The sequence below is a fragment of the Lepidochelys kempii genome, chromosome 3 (assembly GCF_965140265.1).
Source record: "Lepidochelys kempii isolate rLepKem1 chromosome 3, rLepKem1.hap2, whole genome shotgun sequence".
Lineage (NCBI taxonomy): Eukaryota > Metazoa > Chordata > Testudines > Cheloniidae > Lepidochelys > Lepidochelys kempii.
Genome location: NC_133258.1, coordinates 99,636,956 through 99,654,467, shown reverse-complemented (window position 1 = coordinate 99,654,467; position 17,512 = coordinate 99,636,956). Strand labels below are relative to the sequence as shown.

At 37.5% G+C, this 17,512-nt stretch overlaps 1 protein-coding gene across 20 annotated transcripts in view; it reads left to right on the top strand.

Annotated features, from left to right (window-relative positions):
• EPB41L2 (erythrocyte membrane protein band 4.1 like 2) overlaps positions 1-17,512 on the top strand; it is a 249,222-nt gene that overhangs the window by 224,472 nt on the left and 7,238 nt on the right. For 10 of the 20 annotated variants that reach the window (XM_073337300.1, XM_073337310.1, XM_073337309.1 and 7 more), the window contains 7 exons: positions 1,819-1,986; positions 3,358-3,411; positions 3,614-4,165; positions 6,089-6,211; positions 6,838-6,936; positions 9,244-9,324; positions 14,776-14,890. In XM_073337300.1, coding sequence (XP_073193401.1) covers positions 1,819-1,986; positions 3,358-3,411; positions 3,614-4,165; positions 6,089-6,211; positions 6,838-6,936; positions 9,244-9,324; positions 14,776-14,883 — 1,185 coding nt within the window. In that variant the 3' untranslated portion in view covers positions 14,884-14,890. The remainder of the gene's footprint in view (positions 1-1,818; positions 1,987-3,357; positions 3,412-3,613; positions 4,166-6,088; positions 6,212-6,837; positions 6,937-9,243; positions 9,325-14,775; positions 14,891-17,512) is intronic. The other 10 variants (XM_073337314.1, XM_073337312.1, XM_073337311.1 and 7 more) reach the window with 6 other exon arrangements.

The following is a 17,512-nucleotide window of genomic DNA, read 5'->3' as shown; positions in this document are numbered from 1 at the left end:
CCTGTGATAACAGTGTACACAGCATGGGTCTGTGTGCAGCTAGTACAAGCCTGGCACAAACCCTGGGCACGTATTTGGCGCTCTAGCCTGTATTGAAGCATGTGCTGCACTGTTTGCACTAGTATTGTTAGCTGGATTCCAGATTGCTCGGGTAGGTTAGCCCGTGCACAGCTTTGGTGTATAGACGTTCACATACAACCACAAAGGTTAGACGGGCTAAAAAATTGGTGGTAGTAAACTGCAAACAAATGGTGTGCATATTTATGTATACACAGACAAAACTACAGCCAGAGTGTGTGTGTCAACTCTGATTCGCTGAAATAACAGCATGCTGTAGGACTACAGTTTAGGGATTAACCAGATGACCAAGAGCCTGCTTGCCTGCACACAGGCTGAAGTCAAAAGTTCTTAACGTCTTGTATATATGAACTTTTGTCAAAAGTAGCCACAAAAAAAAGAAAAAAATTAGTTATCCCCTGTGAATGTCAAACACGCTATTAGGGTAAAATTAATCAACTCCCATCCAAATTTGCCTTGACTGCCTTGAAAGTATGCTGTAATTTTACTATAGGATGAATATAGGAGTCTTTCTTCCTCTTGCCATATATGTAGTATGTGCAGCTCCACAGTCTACTGTATAAGTGTTCAGAGTCTATAACACAAGTTCTTTGTGTCCAGAGTTTATAATAAAATATGTGCTTAAAATACAGCTTTGTCCTAAAGTGTACTTTGGGTTAATCTTGCAGCATACAAGGTCCTGAGCTAGAAATAAATTTGCTGTAGTCAATACCAAATTTATTCAGCTGCTAAGTTACACCAGTATAAAAATATTAATTATTGTACTGTTCTCAAGCTTATAAAGCACAGTCATATTTTAAAAATAAAATTTAGCTTTTAATGGGATATATCATCTTGGGGGGGGGGTTTGGAAGGTGGAACTGAAACAAATGAAAGATTCAGCTTTAAAAGACAGCTGCTGTGCATACATTGTAATATTTTTCAAATGTGTAGTTCACTATTTTTATTATGTATCTAAATACAGATTCATAGCATTATGTGGCAAGAACTATAGGCTTTCTATAAATATCCTTAGTACTTTAAAAGAAGTATTTGGATAAATATGTATTTGCCCAATAGGTGGGAGCAGCTCTAAATTTTTTAATGCTGAATTCTTGGATAAATACACATTTGATTCCTGATTAAAGTAATTGTTTTTAAAAACAGCCCTTTTGAAGTTAAGGTGAACACAATCTATTTAAATAACCATCAAAAGTAGAAATCTGCAGTTATGCTTCGACCTCTGTTCAGGGCTAATGCCACAAGGGGAAACAGGGAAAGTATTAAGAATGAATTTAAAAATATTCTTAATATTGAATCTGAAATTCCATCTAAAAGAAAACTGTAGTCTTGTTCTGACAGTTATGGGAGGGTCTTATTAATCCTCCTTTTGTTTTTATATATATATATATATATATATATATATATATATATATATATATATATAATATTTACAATCTGAAATAATGTGTAAGACAGTAACTGAAGTGGGGATATATCATATTCTGGCATGGCGAACTATTGTCGTTTCTTTGGTACACAGCAAGTTTTTGTCATTAAAGCTTGTCATATTGTCATATTTTTCCTTTTAAGGGGGACATTTTAGTTTTTCCTTTGATCTTGTAGAATTATTTCAGAAGCAAATCCTTGTGTGTGTGCTATGTTTTCTTTCTTGCCTAACCTCTCCTTTCTTCTGTAGATCATTACTGTTGTGTCTCCCACTATTTTAATTCTTTGCTTTCCATTTTATAACTTGTCTAGAGCCTAGAAGAGGAAATAACGTCAATTTTATTTAGTAAAGAGGGCTTTTCCACTAGCATGAAATCTACCTTCACTTCATCCACCACACGGACAGCAGAGGGCACTGTTGTGAAAGATAATGTACCTTCTGAAATGCTTTCTGCCTCACCTTTCTTACAACTGCCTGAGGTGCTTTTTTGCTTTATTTCTCCACTATGTCAACATATACCGAAATGAATATTCACTAACATGTCAGATAAAATTTGATGCATACATTTTTATCATCTATTAAACAGGCTGCCCTATTCGATGCCATGTGTCCCTAAGAAAATATATATATATTATAATATTTAATATAAAAGACAATAGAGGAGAAAGATTAACCACAAATACAAACTAGGTTAAATTTAATGTTGAAATTTAGACATGGACCCACAAAACCAAAAATCTACATGAAGGTAACTTTTTATTCAATCCCATTGTGTCAAAGCAGTTCAACAAATCTTAACTTCTATTAGGGTGAGGGAGTATCACTTGGTAAAGTACAGGCTTAATCCTCTATTCTTTGCATTTACAAAATATCACTTGACTCCCATTTTTGATTCCCCGGGAGAGCTGGATCAGGCCCTGTTCATACTGCAGTTGGTAAACAAAACAGGATTAAGTCACAGATGGTGTGCTGGTTTTAATGATATTTTTGCTTTTGTGCATTTGATCCTGAACATTGTTTTAGTGTTTTTTTTTGTTTGTTTGTTTTGTTTAATTTTCATGGCTATTTAAATCTGATAAAAATTATTTTTACATAGTATGACAATACATGCATACCCATCACAAATTGTTTTGTTATGGCACAAATGCTAATAGAATTTCTTTAATCTCATGTTTTGGGATATCAATAGGCTCTTCTTGGTAATCTTGAAACATGGTCCCTTTGACATTCTCACATCAGAGTATTCTAAACGTTCTTGTTGTGATATTCTATTGCAATTTATAAAATTATTGAAATGATCTGCCAAATTCCTTAAAGCAACAGACCAAATAAAGTCCAGTCATCAAAACATTTAAAAATACAACTGGGGTGTGGGGGGTGGGAAGAGGGGGAATAAATTGACATTGGAATAGTGTGTGAAGACTTTTTCTTTCCATATATATAGTAATTTTGTTTGACTGATTTTAACTATTTTAGCAGTAAATAATTGATTGCCCCAGTAGGAAGCAGCCTTGGCTGATGTTTATGCTTCTGTTCCAAATCTTTTTGGTAAAGATCTTACATGATTCCAGTGGTATCCAAAATCTTAAATAGGTATTTTACAAACTAGATTAAAGAATTGCTTGTAGAAAACAAACATAACTGTAAATTCTGTATGGATCGTGAATCAAACATAGTTATACCCACAGAGTTTTCAGAATGCATACATTTTAAATCTTTTTATGCAGACATCAATAAGAGTTAATGAAAGTGTTGCTGCATGTTTTGTCTACGAGATGTTAAATGTTTGTGTCATCTGGTGTTTAAAACACATATTGATTTGTGTCCTCTGGTTGCCTTTTGTTTCACAGAAACTTGCTTCCAAAGCAGAAGGGCCTTGCACTGGAGCCAGCGATGCTGATAAGGTTCTACTGATTTTTCCATAGTTAACTCGGGTCTGACATTTCTGATCCACCTTCATTCTTTCTTTCCTTTTTTCAGTTAACCATCACAGTCACCTTTGTTCTCTACATGACATGAACCAGCCATCAGTTCATTTTGTTTTCATCATTTTGATTTATTCATATACTATACTTTTGTTTTTCCTCATCCGTGTTTTTTGTGCAGAGTTCACATGAGACTCTGAACGTAGTGGAGGAGAAGCAGCAGGCAGAGGTTGGGATAGAAGAGACTGTAGTCATAGATGAAATCAACAGAGGGAAAATGCAAGCGGTCACTGATGCTGGGGAGACCCGTAAGGTGGAACACCTGTCAAAAAAGGACTCTTCTTCACTGTCATCAGATAGCAGCAGCAGTAGTGAGAGTGAGGATGAAGTGGTGGGAGAGTATCAGCCCCACCACAGAGCGGCTGAGGACATCATAAGGGAAGAACAAGAAGAAAATGAAGATGCTAAAAGAAAGGAGGAGTGTACAACAAAAGTAATACAGAGTGTGGAAGCTGTACAAGAAGGCAGTAAAGTAACAGTTGAGCACATGCAAGTTACAGCAAAGGCTTTGGCCCAGGAAAATGCAGTTGCCATAAAAACTGGAGAGAAGAATGTAGTGGAAGAGGGGAAGCAAGACCTGAGAGCAGAAGATGAGGAAGAACAGCTCAGAATAAACGGAGATGTGTCTCATGTTGACATTGATGTTGTGCCACAAATAATTTGTTGTTCTGAGGTAAATGGTAGCACAGCTTGAGAACTAGATTATATAGAGATGTTACGTTCCTTGGGGTGGAAATATACCTGCCTTTCTTCTTCTCCTGTTCTCCCAGCTCTTCAGGTGTTCACCAAGATTCAAATCTTATGGAAGGGGGAAACCACTGATGAGCAGGGAAACTCTGCTTACTTCAGTCATGGTTTCTGGCTTTTTGCTGAAACAGATAGTAATTGCCCAGTAAAGCAAACCTTCCTACAACTGTACCATCTCCTTTTTTCCTTACTACATAATTTTTACTTTTATTTGAATGTCTTTAGTGTTTTCAAGTCTTGTCTTGTCTGTTTTGTTGGCTGTTTTTGACACACTCATGACTTGTAGGTGTAGTTGGAAAGTTATTTAAATCATGTATGCTAAAAACAATTTTTCACACCTTTTTTCCATTTTTTTTCTTGCTATCCACAGATTTTTCTTTCTCTAAATCTTTTTATTATGAAAGCACTGCCTGGAATCTATATAGATACAAATTTCTGGGGGTGTTAAGAGTACCTACAGTTAAGGCAGGTTAAGCAGTAAGAGGATGGCACATCTATCATTGTAGCCTCCTCTAGTACCAGTAGATACTTGTGGAAGCATGAATTGGCTCCAGAAGGAATCATGGCCATCTGTTTTAGTACAGAAACAGGTTTAATGGGTTAATCATGAGATGGCCCTTTGAAGGGGGGAGGAGTAAAGTGGAATGTAGAGGACCATGTACAGTTGGTAAACTCTGTGAAGTTTTGACCACTGGGGGAATTTTTTGTGGCATCACCCTTCAGTCCTTTAAGGTTTTTCCTCATTGTACTTGGCTCCAGTTCAAGACCAGTTCAGAAATTGTCCTAAAGATGTCCCATACTTTTCTTAAGACCACCTTATTTCCCTCTTCTATGTGAATAGCCCCAATTGTTCCTGTAGTTGAGAATGTGAGTAAACTAGCTTCTCCAAGGTTATATTGGGCTCCACATATGCTTTCTAAGAATATAAGCAAAACAGGCCAGATCTTTAAGGGTATTAAGGCACTTAAAGCTGCACATAGATACTTAGTGGGATTTTTCAGAAGCACTTTGGTGCCTAACTCTCATTGATTTTAATGAGAGTTAGGTATCTAGGTTCTTTTGAAAATCTGACTAGGTCATGAAAATCTGGTCCATCATGTCTAAGACCATTATAGTTTCTACTGACTTGCAGAGTTCTAGTTTGTCATCACTTTTTGGTTCCCAAGCAGAGAACAGTACTGAAAAAAATATCTCCTACAACAAGGGCTAAAATGGCTTTTAAAGTTTGTTTTCAGAGGAAAATAGTTGGCACCTAAACCTGATTCTAGACATGTAGTTTAGCTATATGCTATTTAAAATCCATAGACAGTAGTTTTGTCTACTCCAGAAGCTGCTTACATTAAAAAATAAAATTAAACTTTAGAAATGCTTAGAAAACATTGCAAGTTTTTATCCACTGTTGGGGATGTGTGTCAAATATTGTAGTAACTTCATTCTCCATTTTTAATGCACGGCTTATTTTATGTAACACTGGCAACATTTGTCTGATGGAAGAAACTGTAGCTGAACTAAAATTCTCCCACTGATGGTCCTTCACATATTTTAAATAGACATCTGAAGAAGTATTGAAGTGATGATGATCTGGTTTCAGTGCCTACTACTGGCTAAGACGTTAAACTTAGATCTCCTATGATTCTTGTAGAGAGGGTATTAAAGGGCTGGTGTGCTATTTGTTTTATCATCTTTATTCTTCTCATAGTGGCTTTTGTGTGCGTATGTGGGAGACATTCTTAATATATATTATATCACTACTGTATTTTGTGTTTTTGTTCTATTTCATCTTACCCCACTATACAAATCTTTGTTTTACGTCCCTTGGATTAATTGTACCCTATCTCTTCCACCACAGCCTCCAGTAGTAAAGACAGAGATGGTGACCATTTCAGATGCCACACAGAGAACAGAAATCTCCACCAAGGAAGTCCCAATTGTTCAAACAGAGACTAAAACTATCACATATGAATCTCCACAGGTACAGGATGTGGATTTGGAATATCATTTATAATGCTGTTTACAAGTTGGCCTTTATGATCAACTCCAAATTCAAGCGAGATGATAGCATGGTAATGTTTTTTTACAAATCAACACTTCCCTATAGTGGCACTGATTATTTTGTTAACATGGAACAATTTAAAAATGACTCTAAGTAGACAGAAGAGCAAGTATCATTCTAACATTAAAGGTTTGGTGGTGTTTTTTTTTAATCAAATAGTATAGGATCTGGTTGTCTAAAAATTTATGGGTTCAGAGATCTGACTTAACTCACCTCTGAGCTCCCAAAAGGGAAGAGTAACTTTGATTATAATTTTGTCCACAAAGGACATGTTAAAATGGTTGATGTGATTCAGCAAACCAGTTAGCTTTTATTCTAGAGTGGTAATGTGTATCAAACCTGTGTTTGTCTTCATATGGTCATTCTGTTTGCCAGCGAAACCATAGACATTTCTGTTCCAAAAGCACTTTTCCGCCTGAGCTAAAGGAGAATTATGTAGGTATTAGTAGTGAATGTTGCATTAACTGTGTTCTGTTAACACACAAGTTTTAAATCGTTAGGCATGAAAATGCAACTTTTGTTTTTCTTTTCCCAACGGTCTACAGTTTGATGGCAGCTCAGGTGGTGATGCTGGTTTGCTGTTGAGTGCACAGACTATCACGTCTGAATCAGTTTCTACAACTACAACCACACACATCACTAAGGTAAAACCGACAACTTCTCTGTGCATTAAAAATGACCCTGTCAAAATGTACATTGGTTCCTTCAAAATGATTACTCTGAACAAATTGGATATTTAAAATGGATCGTGCCATTCCCAGTTCTGGGCTTTAATTGACTTCCCTAAACCAAGTCTTAATGCAATATCATAGATGAAATCAGGAGGGAGAACTGGAGAAGAGAGAGAAATATAATCTGAGTTTTTGCTGTACCTGCAGCTGGTGTTACTTCTGGCTTTTGTGGGTTTTGGGGACACAGCTTGGCACCCAGCCTTTGCTATCTCTGTTCATCTCACTTCTTGATGATCTTTGCTGGGGGTTCTGCCAGGGGAAGGGGTAATTAATGTGATTGAGCTCTGTGGTGGCCCCACTAATGGAGTCAACTCAGGGGATATGCTGAAACAACATATCTCCTGGCTTCAGTCCTCTTTACTCAGCCTCTCCTGGGACTGCATTGATCAATTTTTGTAATCTTTCTGAGCAGATTCTGCTACTGGGGACTTTGTGGCTTGGATTACTTTAGAAATTGGCATATGCCAGGGCTGAATCAAGTCCTGAGTGTTCAGCATTCAGAGTCAGTCGAGAAGCTCAAAGTCAGCAAGAAGTGGGGTCTATTTCCATTTCTGTCCTATGTGACACTTTTCTGTGTCTCCCCTTCCAGCTGGGAAATGTTATTTTTCCTGAATGGTGAATAAACATGTTTTTGTTTTTAAAAGAGGCATGCAAACAACAGAGTTACTGAATTCTGATGATTTTCTAGAAGTTCTAGAAGGAAAAACTCAAGAAGGACTCCAGTTTATGGTGAAACAAAAAGGAAGAGGGGAAGTGAAAGGTGCACAGTAAATCTTATTTCAAGACAAGAATCTTGATTTTATTGGATAGTAATTCAGTGCTCACGGAATTAAGTTCATAATGGAATATCCTAAAGAGAGCAAAATATATTCACAGAATAGGTCCGGAGAGAAGGATGTTGGAAATTGTACAGTGAAAGTCACCAAAAAATAAACTCTGAACTCAGAATTTAAAACGAAGTGTCTCAACAGAAAGTTCAGTGAACAGCTCCTTTTCAGCTTCCTCTTGCTTTTCGAATCCTTCAGCACCATCAGAATCTTGAAAAAGACTCTGTGGAATAAAATGCCACCTGTGTTCCAACAGAAAAAATAATTCTCTTATCAAATGTACATGGAGCTAAAATAACTGTTAGAGAATATTGTCTCATTGAAAGGAGCTATATTTTTAAAATGAAATTAGATGATGCTTTGTCAACCAGGAGGTCAAAGAGAAGTATGGAAGATCCATCTGACAGCAAATTTGCTACTTTGCCATTAACAGCCTCTCTATAAATACAGTAAATTTATGGTCTTGGATTCCAAATATTCTAGCCACTTCCCAGTGTCCAAATTTTGCATCCAGAATTTTTCATTCATCTGTTTGAAATACAGAAACTGTCAAGATGATTTGAATTCCGATGGAATTCTCGAAGTACTCATACTGGAAATAATTCCAGAGTTGTTTTATAACTCATTTCTCTTGATTAATGCAAAATAAAGTGGCTTAAAACTTTGTACCTCCGATCTCAATGTTGTTCTTGATTGCTGTATGGAAGTCTTTTGTAACTGTCTTCAGAGAACTATCCGTTTATAATATTCTCTAAGGAAGAACTTAATCTCATCTCTGGCCAAATACTTATGATAAAATAGCATTGTATTTTATATCTGTATTATTTTCCTTACAAACCGTTTCCCAAAATGCCTTAAGCATTAAATAGAGATGAAAAATGAAGTTTTCATTTGAGATTTGAAATTAAATGGTTAATTGATGAGGCAGAAAGATGCACAAAGGTCAGAACTGCAGATGAGAGAGAACCTTACTGATAGTTGTGAGATTTTGTAGAGAACAGATGAGCTGACACACAGTAGTTAAGGAAGTTTCAGGAAACTTGTCACTTACCAAGACCCAAATGATAACAAAGAAGACTGGAACCCTGATGTATCAGCCCCATTTCCATATCTGTCCAGACCTGACCTCAGATAATGTCTTAGGGCCTTCTCTGCAGGTTGGTCTTCTTGGGCAACTTCCTCTTGGACATCACTGCTATACAGTTAACCATAAGCAGGAAAGGATGATTAGATATAGGACCAAGAATCTGTATCACTAACTGCAACCCTTTCGTACCAACTCTGTTCCCACTTGTGCACTGGAGAGTAGGAGTAGACGTTCTCTATGATTTCCCCTCCTTACCTATATGGAATCATTTTAAAGATGAATTTCTTTGTTTTGTGCTATCTGTAGACAGTAAAAGGTGGAGTATCAGAAACAAGGATTGAGAAGCGCATTGTCATCACTGGAGATGCAGATATTGACCATGACCAGGTGAGTACATATGCAGTTCCCTTTTACAGTATGCTGTCTATGTCTCTCTAAGATCTGTGCAATACAGAAAAGGAAGAGATCAGCAGAATTCATAGGAGCAAGTAGATTCTGAGAATGTCAATTCCATCAACTAATTATGCTATCATATGTGCTTCCTGGGCAGATCCTCAGTTTTCTGAGTGATGTTGCAAGTTTTGATGAATATTAGGACACCAAGATCTTTCCTTTAATATCAAGAAAACCAATGTTTCATAGTGTGTTAATGTATATTAGCAATAAATGAAGCATAGTACTCAATTGTGGATCCCTTTGGTATCTTGCACAGATAAGTTAATCTTTATTAGCACTAGGTACCCAAAACCAAGCACAATTTTTTCATGCTCACAAGAGAGAGCGGGCTTAGAATATTTCACCTGTCCCATACAAAAAAAAAAAAAGACTTTGAAAAGTGGAGAACGGGAAAATCAGAAAAATGCAATTATTTTTCCCTTAAGGTCGCTCAGATTATTTGCATAACTTTTCATTTAAGAGGTAATGGTGACAAAGCTGAAACAAAAAACCATTATCGTTGCGTTATTTAATCAAGAAAGTCTGCACTTTCCATGACGTTGCAGTGGAGGCAGTTTCTAAGTTGTATACAAATCAACAAATAGGAATTTAATTTTCACTTTTTAATGGTAATGTACTGAGGGCTCTGAGTAAATTTAATTTCAGATTTTGATGTGCCTGTAGTAAGTGGCTCATGACAAGTTCAATCTCTCCTTGAAGCTTGTAATTAAATGCCAGAGCTGTTTACCATTAGGCATGGGTTATGTCTACCCTGAAATGTATTTAATACATTTGGGACATCTGAAAAGGTCAGACAGTACCTTTGCTTTAATAAAACTCCATTTATTCCCTCCACTGTTCTATAAGTCCTCCTCTTATACTGAAATAAACAGTATGAAGCAGAAAAATAAGTTGTAAGTGTTGACTACACAGTACACTTTTGTACTAAAGTTCACCATGATATTTAGCTTATGACAAATTATACCACTGACTCTGCAAAGCATCTATAAAGTTCATAATACTAACAAACTATACCACAGAGATTGAGTCCTTGACTGTTGGCACTGTACATCACTGCTGTGGAGAATGAGGAAGTTGTGCCTTAACATGATTTGGAACCAGGGCGGCTGCAGCCAAGAGATTCATTGAGTGATTGGACTTCAAGGTTCTATCAAAGTGAGGTGTAGGAAGCCAAACCTGTTCCCTAAGGCACTAGTTCTCAACAAGGGATACGTGTACCCCAGCGGTACGCAGAGGTCTTCCGGGGGGTACAACTACTCTTTTTTAGATATTTGTCTGGTTTTACAACAGGCTACATAAAAAGGATTAGTGAAATCATTACAAACTAAAATTTCATACAGAAAATGGCTTGTTTATACTGCACTATATACTATACACTGAAATGTAAGTACAATATTTATATTCCAATTGATTTATTTTATAATTGTGGTAAAAATGAGAAAGTAAGAAATTTCAGTAATTCAGTAAAAGATTAACTTTTGTATTTTTATGTACAATTTTGTAACCAAGAAGTTTTTAAGTGAGGTGAAACTTGGGGTATGCAAGACCGATCAGACTCCTGAAAGGGGTACAGTAGCCTGGAAAGGTTGAGAGCCACTGCCCTAAGGGGTACACTCGAGAGGGACTAAAAGGATCTAAGGTGTAGTTTGCTCTGTAGCCATGACAATCACCTAAAACATTTTAGAAGTATCATATGCCCCTCAGGTTATCTGTTTGAAATAAAATGGCCTAACATCCTAGGGACAGTTAGCTGCGCTAAGAGGAACTTATAAAAGCTATCAAAAAAAGTTTTGGGGTGTAAGTAAACCTTGTGTGTGTAGGCCTTTGATTGTTTTTACCTTCTGTTCTACTTGTGTTGTACCTTTGAGGAATGAGTACATAATATTTTGTGTCAAGGTACTGTTCCTGAGTCAGGGCAAACTTTTACTCTCACGGGCTCCCAAAGGGTAACTATTAGAGGTGCCAAAAGCAAATTGAATCATGTCATTAACATGATTGTGAACCGGAGGGGCTGCAGCCCAGAGATCCACTCTGTGTGATTGAACTTCAAGGTTCCACCAAAGTGAGGTGTAGGAAGCCATGCCTGTTCCCTAAGGGGTACAGTCAGGAGGGATTAACGGGATCTAAGGTGCTTTGCCTTGTAGCCATGACAATTACCTAAACAGGCTGGTCCCTTAAATACTAGTACATGGTGCTGCTTAAAATGCAAACTAGAAATAAAATTGTCAGGTTTAAGAGATGACAGCAAGCACCAAGCTGTATTAATGAAGTATTCCCTTTTGGGTCCACAAGTTTTCTTAATAAGACTCCGTACTCTTTATCCTTAATCAGTACATCTCCTTTCTAACCTTGGCATTTTTTCTTAGCCTTTGAATTTCCCTTCACAGTTCTGATTATTTCCTCTCCCCCATTACCCTATTAGTTCAAGAAATGGCACTCTTCAACTCCCTGCCCTCCAAGCTAAGATGCTTATTTTGTAGCACCCTGTATTCTTTTTAGGGTTCAGTAGAGTTTTAGGCTGTTTTGTCATTAAAACTATATGGATTTATTACTGTTATGAAACACTATCTCCAACTCTTGCCTCCTACTTGGTTCTTTGGCATCTTCCCTTGTGTTCACTCACTGCATAGCTTCATAGCAACACAACTCAGTGACGTAGTACATCCTTGCCCATGACTCTTGACTGAGATCAGGTATGGCATGTAGATTCCAAAGACACTTTTGCTCGGTGTATGTTTCCTTTGAGGTTGCAGGTGCATTTCTCCTCTGAAACTGAGTGAGTGCAAGGCTCACCTGCAGCAGTACATCTCTTAATAAAACAAGATTTATTAAAAACAGAGAAAATGGAGTAAAAAGAAACCATTTACTTAACATCTAGAATTACGTTTCATCGTAGCTAAACTAGTTAAGGTAATTTCAGCCTAGTTACAGAAAAAGAAGAGAATCTTATATGTCCAAAGACAGCAAAGCACATCTCCCTACAGTTTCACTTGTTTTTCAAGCCTTTGGTATTTGGAATTAATTATCATATTACGTAAGGATCACCTTCCTTCCCAAAAGGTATTTTCCCTCACACCTGACCCCATTTCAGTTGGAGTCTCCCTCTTCATAAGCCACACGTCTGGCACTTTCATGGGTTGGTATGCAAGTTTCTGCCCAATCCATCGAGTTAATTTGGTCTTTGTTGAGACTATCCATTGTTCTTGGGCAAAAGTTGTTCAGTATATCTGAGAGCAGCTTTTCTTCATTTAACACACCTTCCTTGTCCCTTAGTTATGATATATCAATTTATTGACAAACTACGTTGTTTGTCACAGTTACTTTAAAACACCTTTCATGAAGGAGTGAGAGTAATATGGCCTTCTAGGTTTCATTTAATATCATTTGATACTATCCGCTTCCTTTGTTGCATGCTATCCCATTTCAAATGGTTTTCCCCCTAACATAACACCAAAGTCACTGGTAGTGTGGCAGTATTTTCCCAAGATTATGGGGAGGTGAGGACCCTCAAAACAGGAAAATTTGGTAAACCGAAGGAAATGTATTTTAATATTTTCATTATTCCTGTAGATTAAAGGTGGGGGGTAAGATTTTGTGGAAAGGAATGTATGGGTGTTGAAAACAAGTTTGGTCCAGTTACCATGTGATAAAACTTCAAGGAGGACCCCGAGGGAAGCTTATTTTTTAGCACTGTGTGCATCCCCACTTTATTCTGCAAAAACCTCTTCCAACAGTCAAGAACTGATCATTTTCTGTGACTATTTGCTTTTTGAAGCCTTGCTAAAATATTAGTGCCTTTCTTGCAGAATCGCTATATACTGTGTACCCAGAAACTTCTAATTTGAGGCTCTTTGAATGGGGATAGGAGGAAGTACTCCCAGTGTATCACTAACAAGGGATTTCCCTGCTGGTTTTCCCAGTGTACCGACAGCTAAAGGCATATGTCATGGTGACTGTCCTGTCATGCTAGCTTTCCAGTGTGAATATTGATGTAAAGTACAGACCCATTTTAGGCTCGCTGCATTAAAGGTATTCCCTAATTAAAAACTATTTGGAATTTAGTAAGTGCCCCTGATTATCTTTTTTGTACGCTTGAATTGTCCCTTTTATCTAATGGTTTGGGACTCCCCAATATGATAGTGAAGGCCATTAAGTGATGGCAAATAAGGAAATAATCACTAATGAATCTAAGCAATTAGTACTCAAATGAGACAGAACAATACTAGAAATTTCATGCCTGAAAATATTATTTTTCACAAAGAAACAAATACAGGGGTATAACCTCATTGTCTACTCTGTGGTTTCAGAGTAGCAGCCGTGTTAGTCTGTATCCGCAAAAAGAAAAGGAGTACTTATGGCACTTTAGAGACTAATACATTTATTTGAGCATAAGCTTTCGTGAGCTACAGCTCACTTCGTCGGATGCATTCAGTGGCATCCGATGAAATGAGCTGTAGCTCACGAAAGCTTATGCTCAAATTTGTTAGTCTCTAAGGTGCCACGAGTACTCCTTTTCTTTTTGTCTACTCTCTGTAATCTTTGGAAATCTGCAAAATCATATCACAAATTTCAGAAGTGGGGAAATTCTATGTAATAAGATTCCCATATTGTGCATTGTATTAGGCAAACATGTGAGGCTGCTTTCTATTGCTAGTCTGCAGCAGGTCAAAAGCTTACAGTCTCTTATTTCCTTTTTCTGCTGCTCTCAATCTTTTCTTTCCTCAGAATCATGAGGTCATCACTTCATGATCACTTTCACCCAAGTGCTCTTTCACTTCCAGATTCACAAACAATTCCTCCCAGTTAGAATCAAGTCTAAAATGGCTGTTCCTTGAATTATTTCCTCCACCTTCTGAAACAAGAAGTTGTCCCCATTACCTTCCAAGAATGTGTTTTTTTCCATATTACATTTCCAACAGATATATGGGTAGTTAAAGTCCCCCATTACTACCAGATCTTGTGTGTGGGATATTTCTATTCTAGAAATGCCTCATCCCCTGCCTCCTCCTGATATGCTCTACCATGATGTTGATCCTGTTTTTTCCCCTTTTATCTTCCTCAGTGTGGGGGAATGGACTAGACGAACTCTCAAGGTCCCTTTCAGCCCTACACTTGTATGCTTCTCTGAACCAGCATGTAAATCAGTTGTTGGATGGATGGAGGGTATTTTTTATGTAGTTTCTAGCACTGGACAGAAGAAGAGAGTTTCTAGGACTCCTCTTCAGTTTCCTTTCCTGATTCCCCTTTAGACTCAGGAGCTTTTGTCCTGAATAACTGTGTGATTAAATGGTATCATAATGTGTTGTCATTAGCCCACCACTCCAGTGCAGTTTTTAATTTCACTCTGCCGTTGTTCAACTAAATCTTTCCAATATTTTGTAGGCACTGGCACAGGCAATCAAAGAAGCCAAAGAGCAGCACCCTGACATGTCTGTCACAAGGGTAGTGGTGCATAAAGAAACTGAACTTGCTGAGGAAGGCGAGGAGTAAGGTCAAGGTAAGGAAGCGTGCAACATCAAGAAAAATAGTACAACTAGGGCTGAGATATAAGGCCATCTTTATTGGTCTTTATTCCTCACAATTTTCCTTTAAATAGAGTATAGTTTGAAAGTTGCTTCATCTTTCTTTAATACACCCATACTTGAATTTTGTAATAGATGCTCCTTTTCTTATCTATAGTGTGTATCACTGAAAACTGGCACATGGGAGCAATCATTTATAATCCCAAGTGTACGGTGCGGTTTTATCTAAAGTCCAATCTGAAACTCATTCTCAATTTTAATTTCAAGTATCCTGTAAAAATATCCACCAATTTTGTCTCAAAGTCCTGTTATGGCATTTACTTTGATATCCCATCATGTTACTTTAGTACATTGCCTGAGTTGTTTCCTGCAAAGTATGAAATATGAAGCAAACTCCCTACTCACCTGTATATTTGCACACTTATACCTGCCGTATGTTTAGAGTTCCATTGTTTGAATAGTTATTGTATTGGTATGGAGACCATACACAGTCCTGCAGTCATGAAGGGGTTCTACTCTGCTCCTGAATCAATGCAGTCAATTATTTCACCATCTTAACGTTCTGAAATGTTTAACCTTTCCTCCCCACTCCAGGATGGAATTAAATCAAGTTTTGTAGACTGATCAATTATTGCAATTATAAAATAATTTATTGGGATGCAACGTGCCCTTTTCACAGATAACATGTTCTTTATTTAGGCAGCTTAATTAAGGAGATGAAATTGGTAAAACACAAACTTTGAGCTTTAGTTGATGCAAACAACTATAATTGGAATTATAGAAGAATCAATTATGTCAGAATAAAAATAAGACAAGTGCAGGAAAGTGGTTTCCTGCATTGTTCATACTTAGAATCTTACATTGTCCATACTTACAACTTCCTGGAGACCATTAGTGACAAAGATAAGGGGAAAAAAGGGTAAGCGGCGTATATCCGGAAGTTGGTCCCAGATCAACCAATGTGCTGTTCTACAACTGGATGCTCCCAAGGAAGCAAGGAAAGTTCCAAATCTTTAATTCCCTTAGGTTGTTCGGCTAACTTGGACATAGGCATCATCAGCTCACCTTTTCCTACATTGGTCAGCAACGTCAGCCCACCTTTTTCCATATTAGGTTCATTCAGTTACCTAATATTTATGCTTCCAGTAACTATGCAATTTACGAGAGTTAATCACATGCATCAATATAATCTAACTGCTTAGCAACAAAATTTATAAAAAGTCCCGAAATTCCTTATATTAAAATTTCAAAGCTTGCAGTGTACCTGTTAACTTGAGGTCAATTGTTTGTTCTCTCATCATGAGTTGGCAAAAATATGCAACCAAGGGTCACCACCTGCACCCTACTTTGTTAGACCACAAACTACCTGTAATCCTCACATAGGATATAATCCTAACAACCCTATTATTTCTGTTTTCCTACTTGCTGTTACAGCTTCAATAATTTCCATTATTATTCCTGTAAGCATGCTTGGCAAATAGATTATATTTTACCCAAAACTATAAACAATCCAAGATTAGGTCAGGGGTCAACAATTTGGAGGCTAAAGTATTTAAGCCACTTATTCATTGAGTGAAGTATTTTAAGGAATCCTGATTTGTTTTGTCCTCATTTCAGAATGTCTCTGTGTAGATGGGAAATTACTGTATATCCTGGTGTTAGGACATTTGGGATTAGAGTATGTTCCTGTTGTGGTAAGAAAACTTGGAAAAATTCACATCCCTGTTGAATTTTTAAAACTAGAAAATCTGTTACCACTGTGATAAAAGAACTAAATGACCTGTACCATTATGGGCCAAAAGCAGAAGTTACTGTTTTAAATGAGAATGTGTTATTCTTACATTCTCCCTATTTACCCAGGGGTTATCTAGTGTTAATAGTGAAATAATGGGCTATTTAAAACAGTAGCTATATTAGATTCTTTAAATTTAATTTAGTCATACTAACTGTTCAACAAAGACAAGTCCTGCACTTAGGACAGAAGAATCCCATGCACTGCTACAGACTAGGGACTGAATGGCTAGGGAGCAGTTCTACAGAAAAAGACCTAGGGGTTACAGTGGACGAGAAACTGGATATGAGTCAACAGTATACCCTTGTTGCCAAGAAAGCTAACAGCATTTTGGGCAGTATAAATAGGGCCATTGCCAGCAGATCGAGGGACGTGATCATTCCCCTCTATTTGACATTGGTGAGGCCTCATCTGGAGTACTGTGTCCCGTTTTGGGCCCCACACTGCAAGAAAGATGTGGAAAAATTGGACAGAGTCCAGCGGAGGGCAACAAAAATTATTAGGGGACTGGAACACATGACATATGAGGAGAGGCTGAGGGAACTGGGATTGTTTAGTCTGCAGAAGAGAAGAATGAGGGGAGATTTGATAGCTGCTTTCAACTACTTGAAAGGGGGTTCCAAAGAAGATGGATCTAGACTGTTCTCAGTGGTATCAGATGACAGAACAAGGAGTAATGGTCTCAAGTTGCAGTGGGGGAGGTTTAGGTTGGATATTAGGAAAAACTTTCACTAGGAGGGTGGTGAAGCACTGGAATGGGTTACCTAGGGAGGTGTGGAATCTCCTTCCTTTGAGGTTTTTAAGG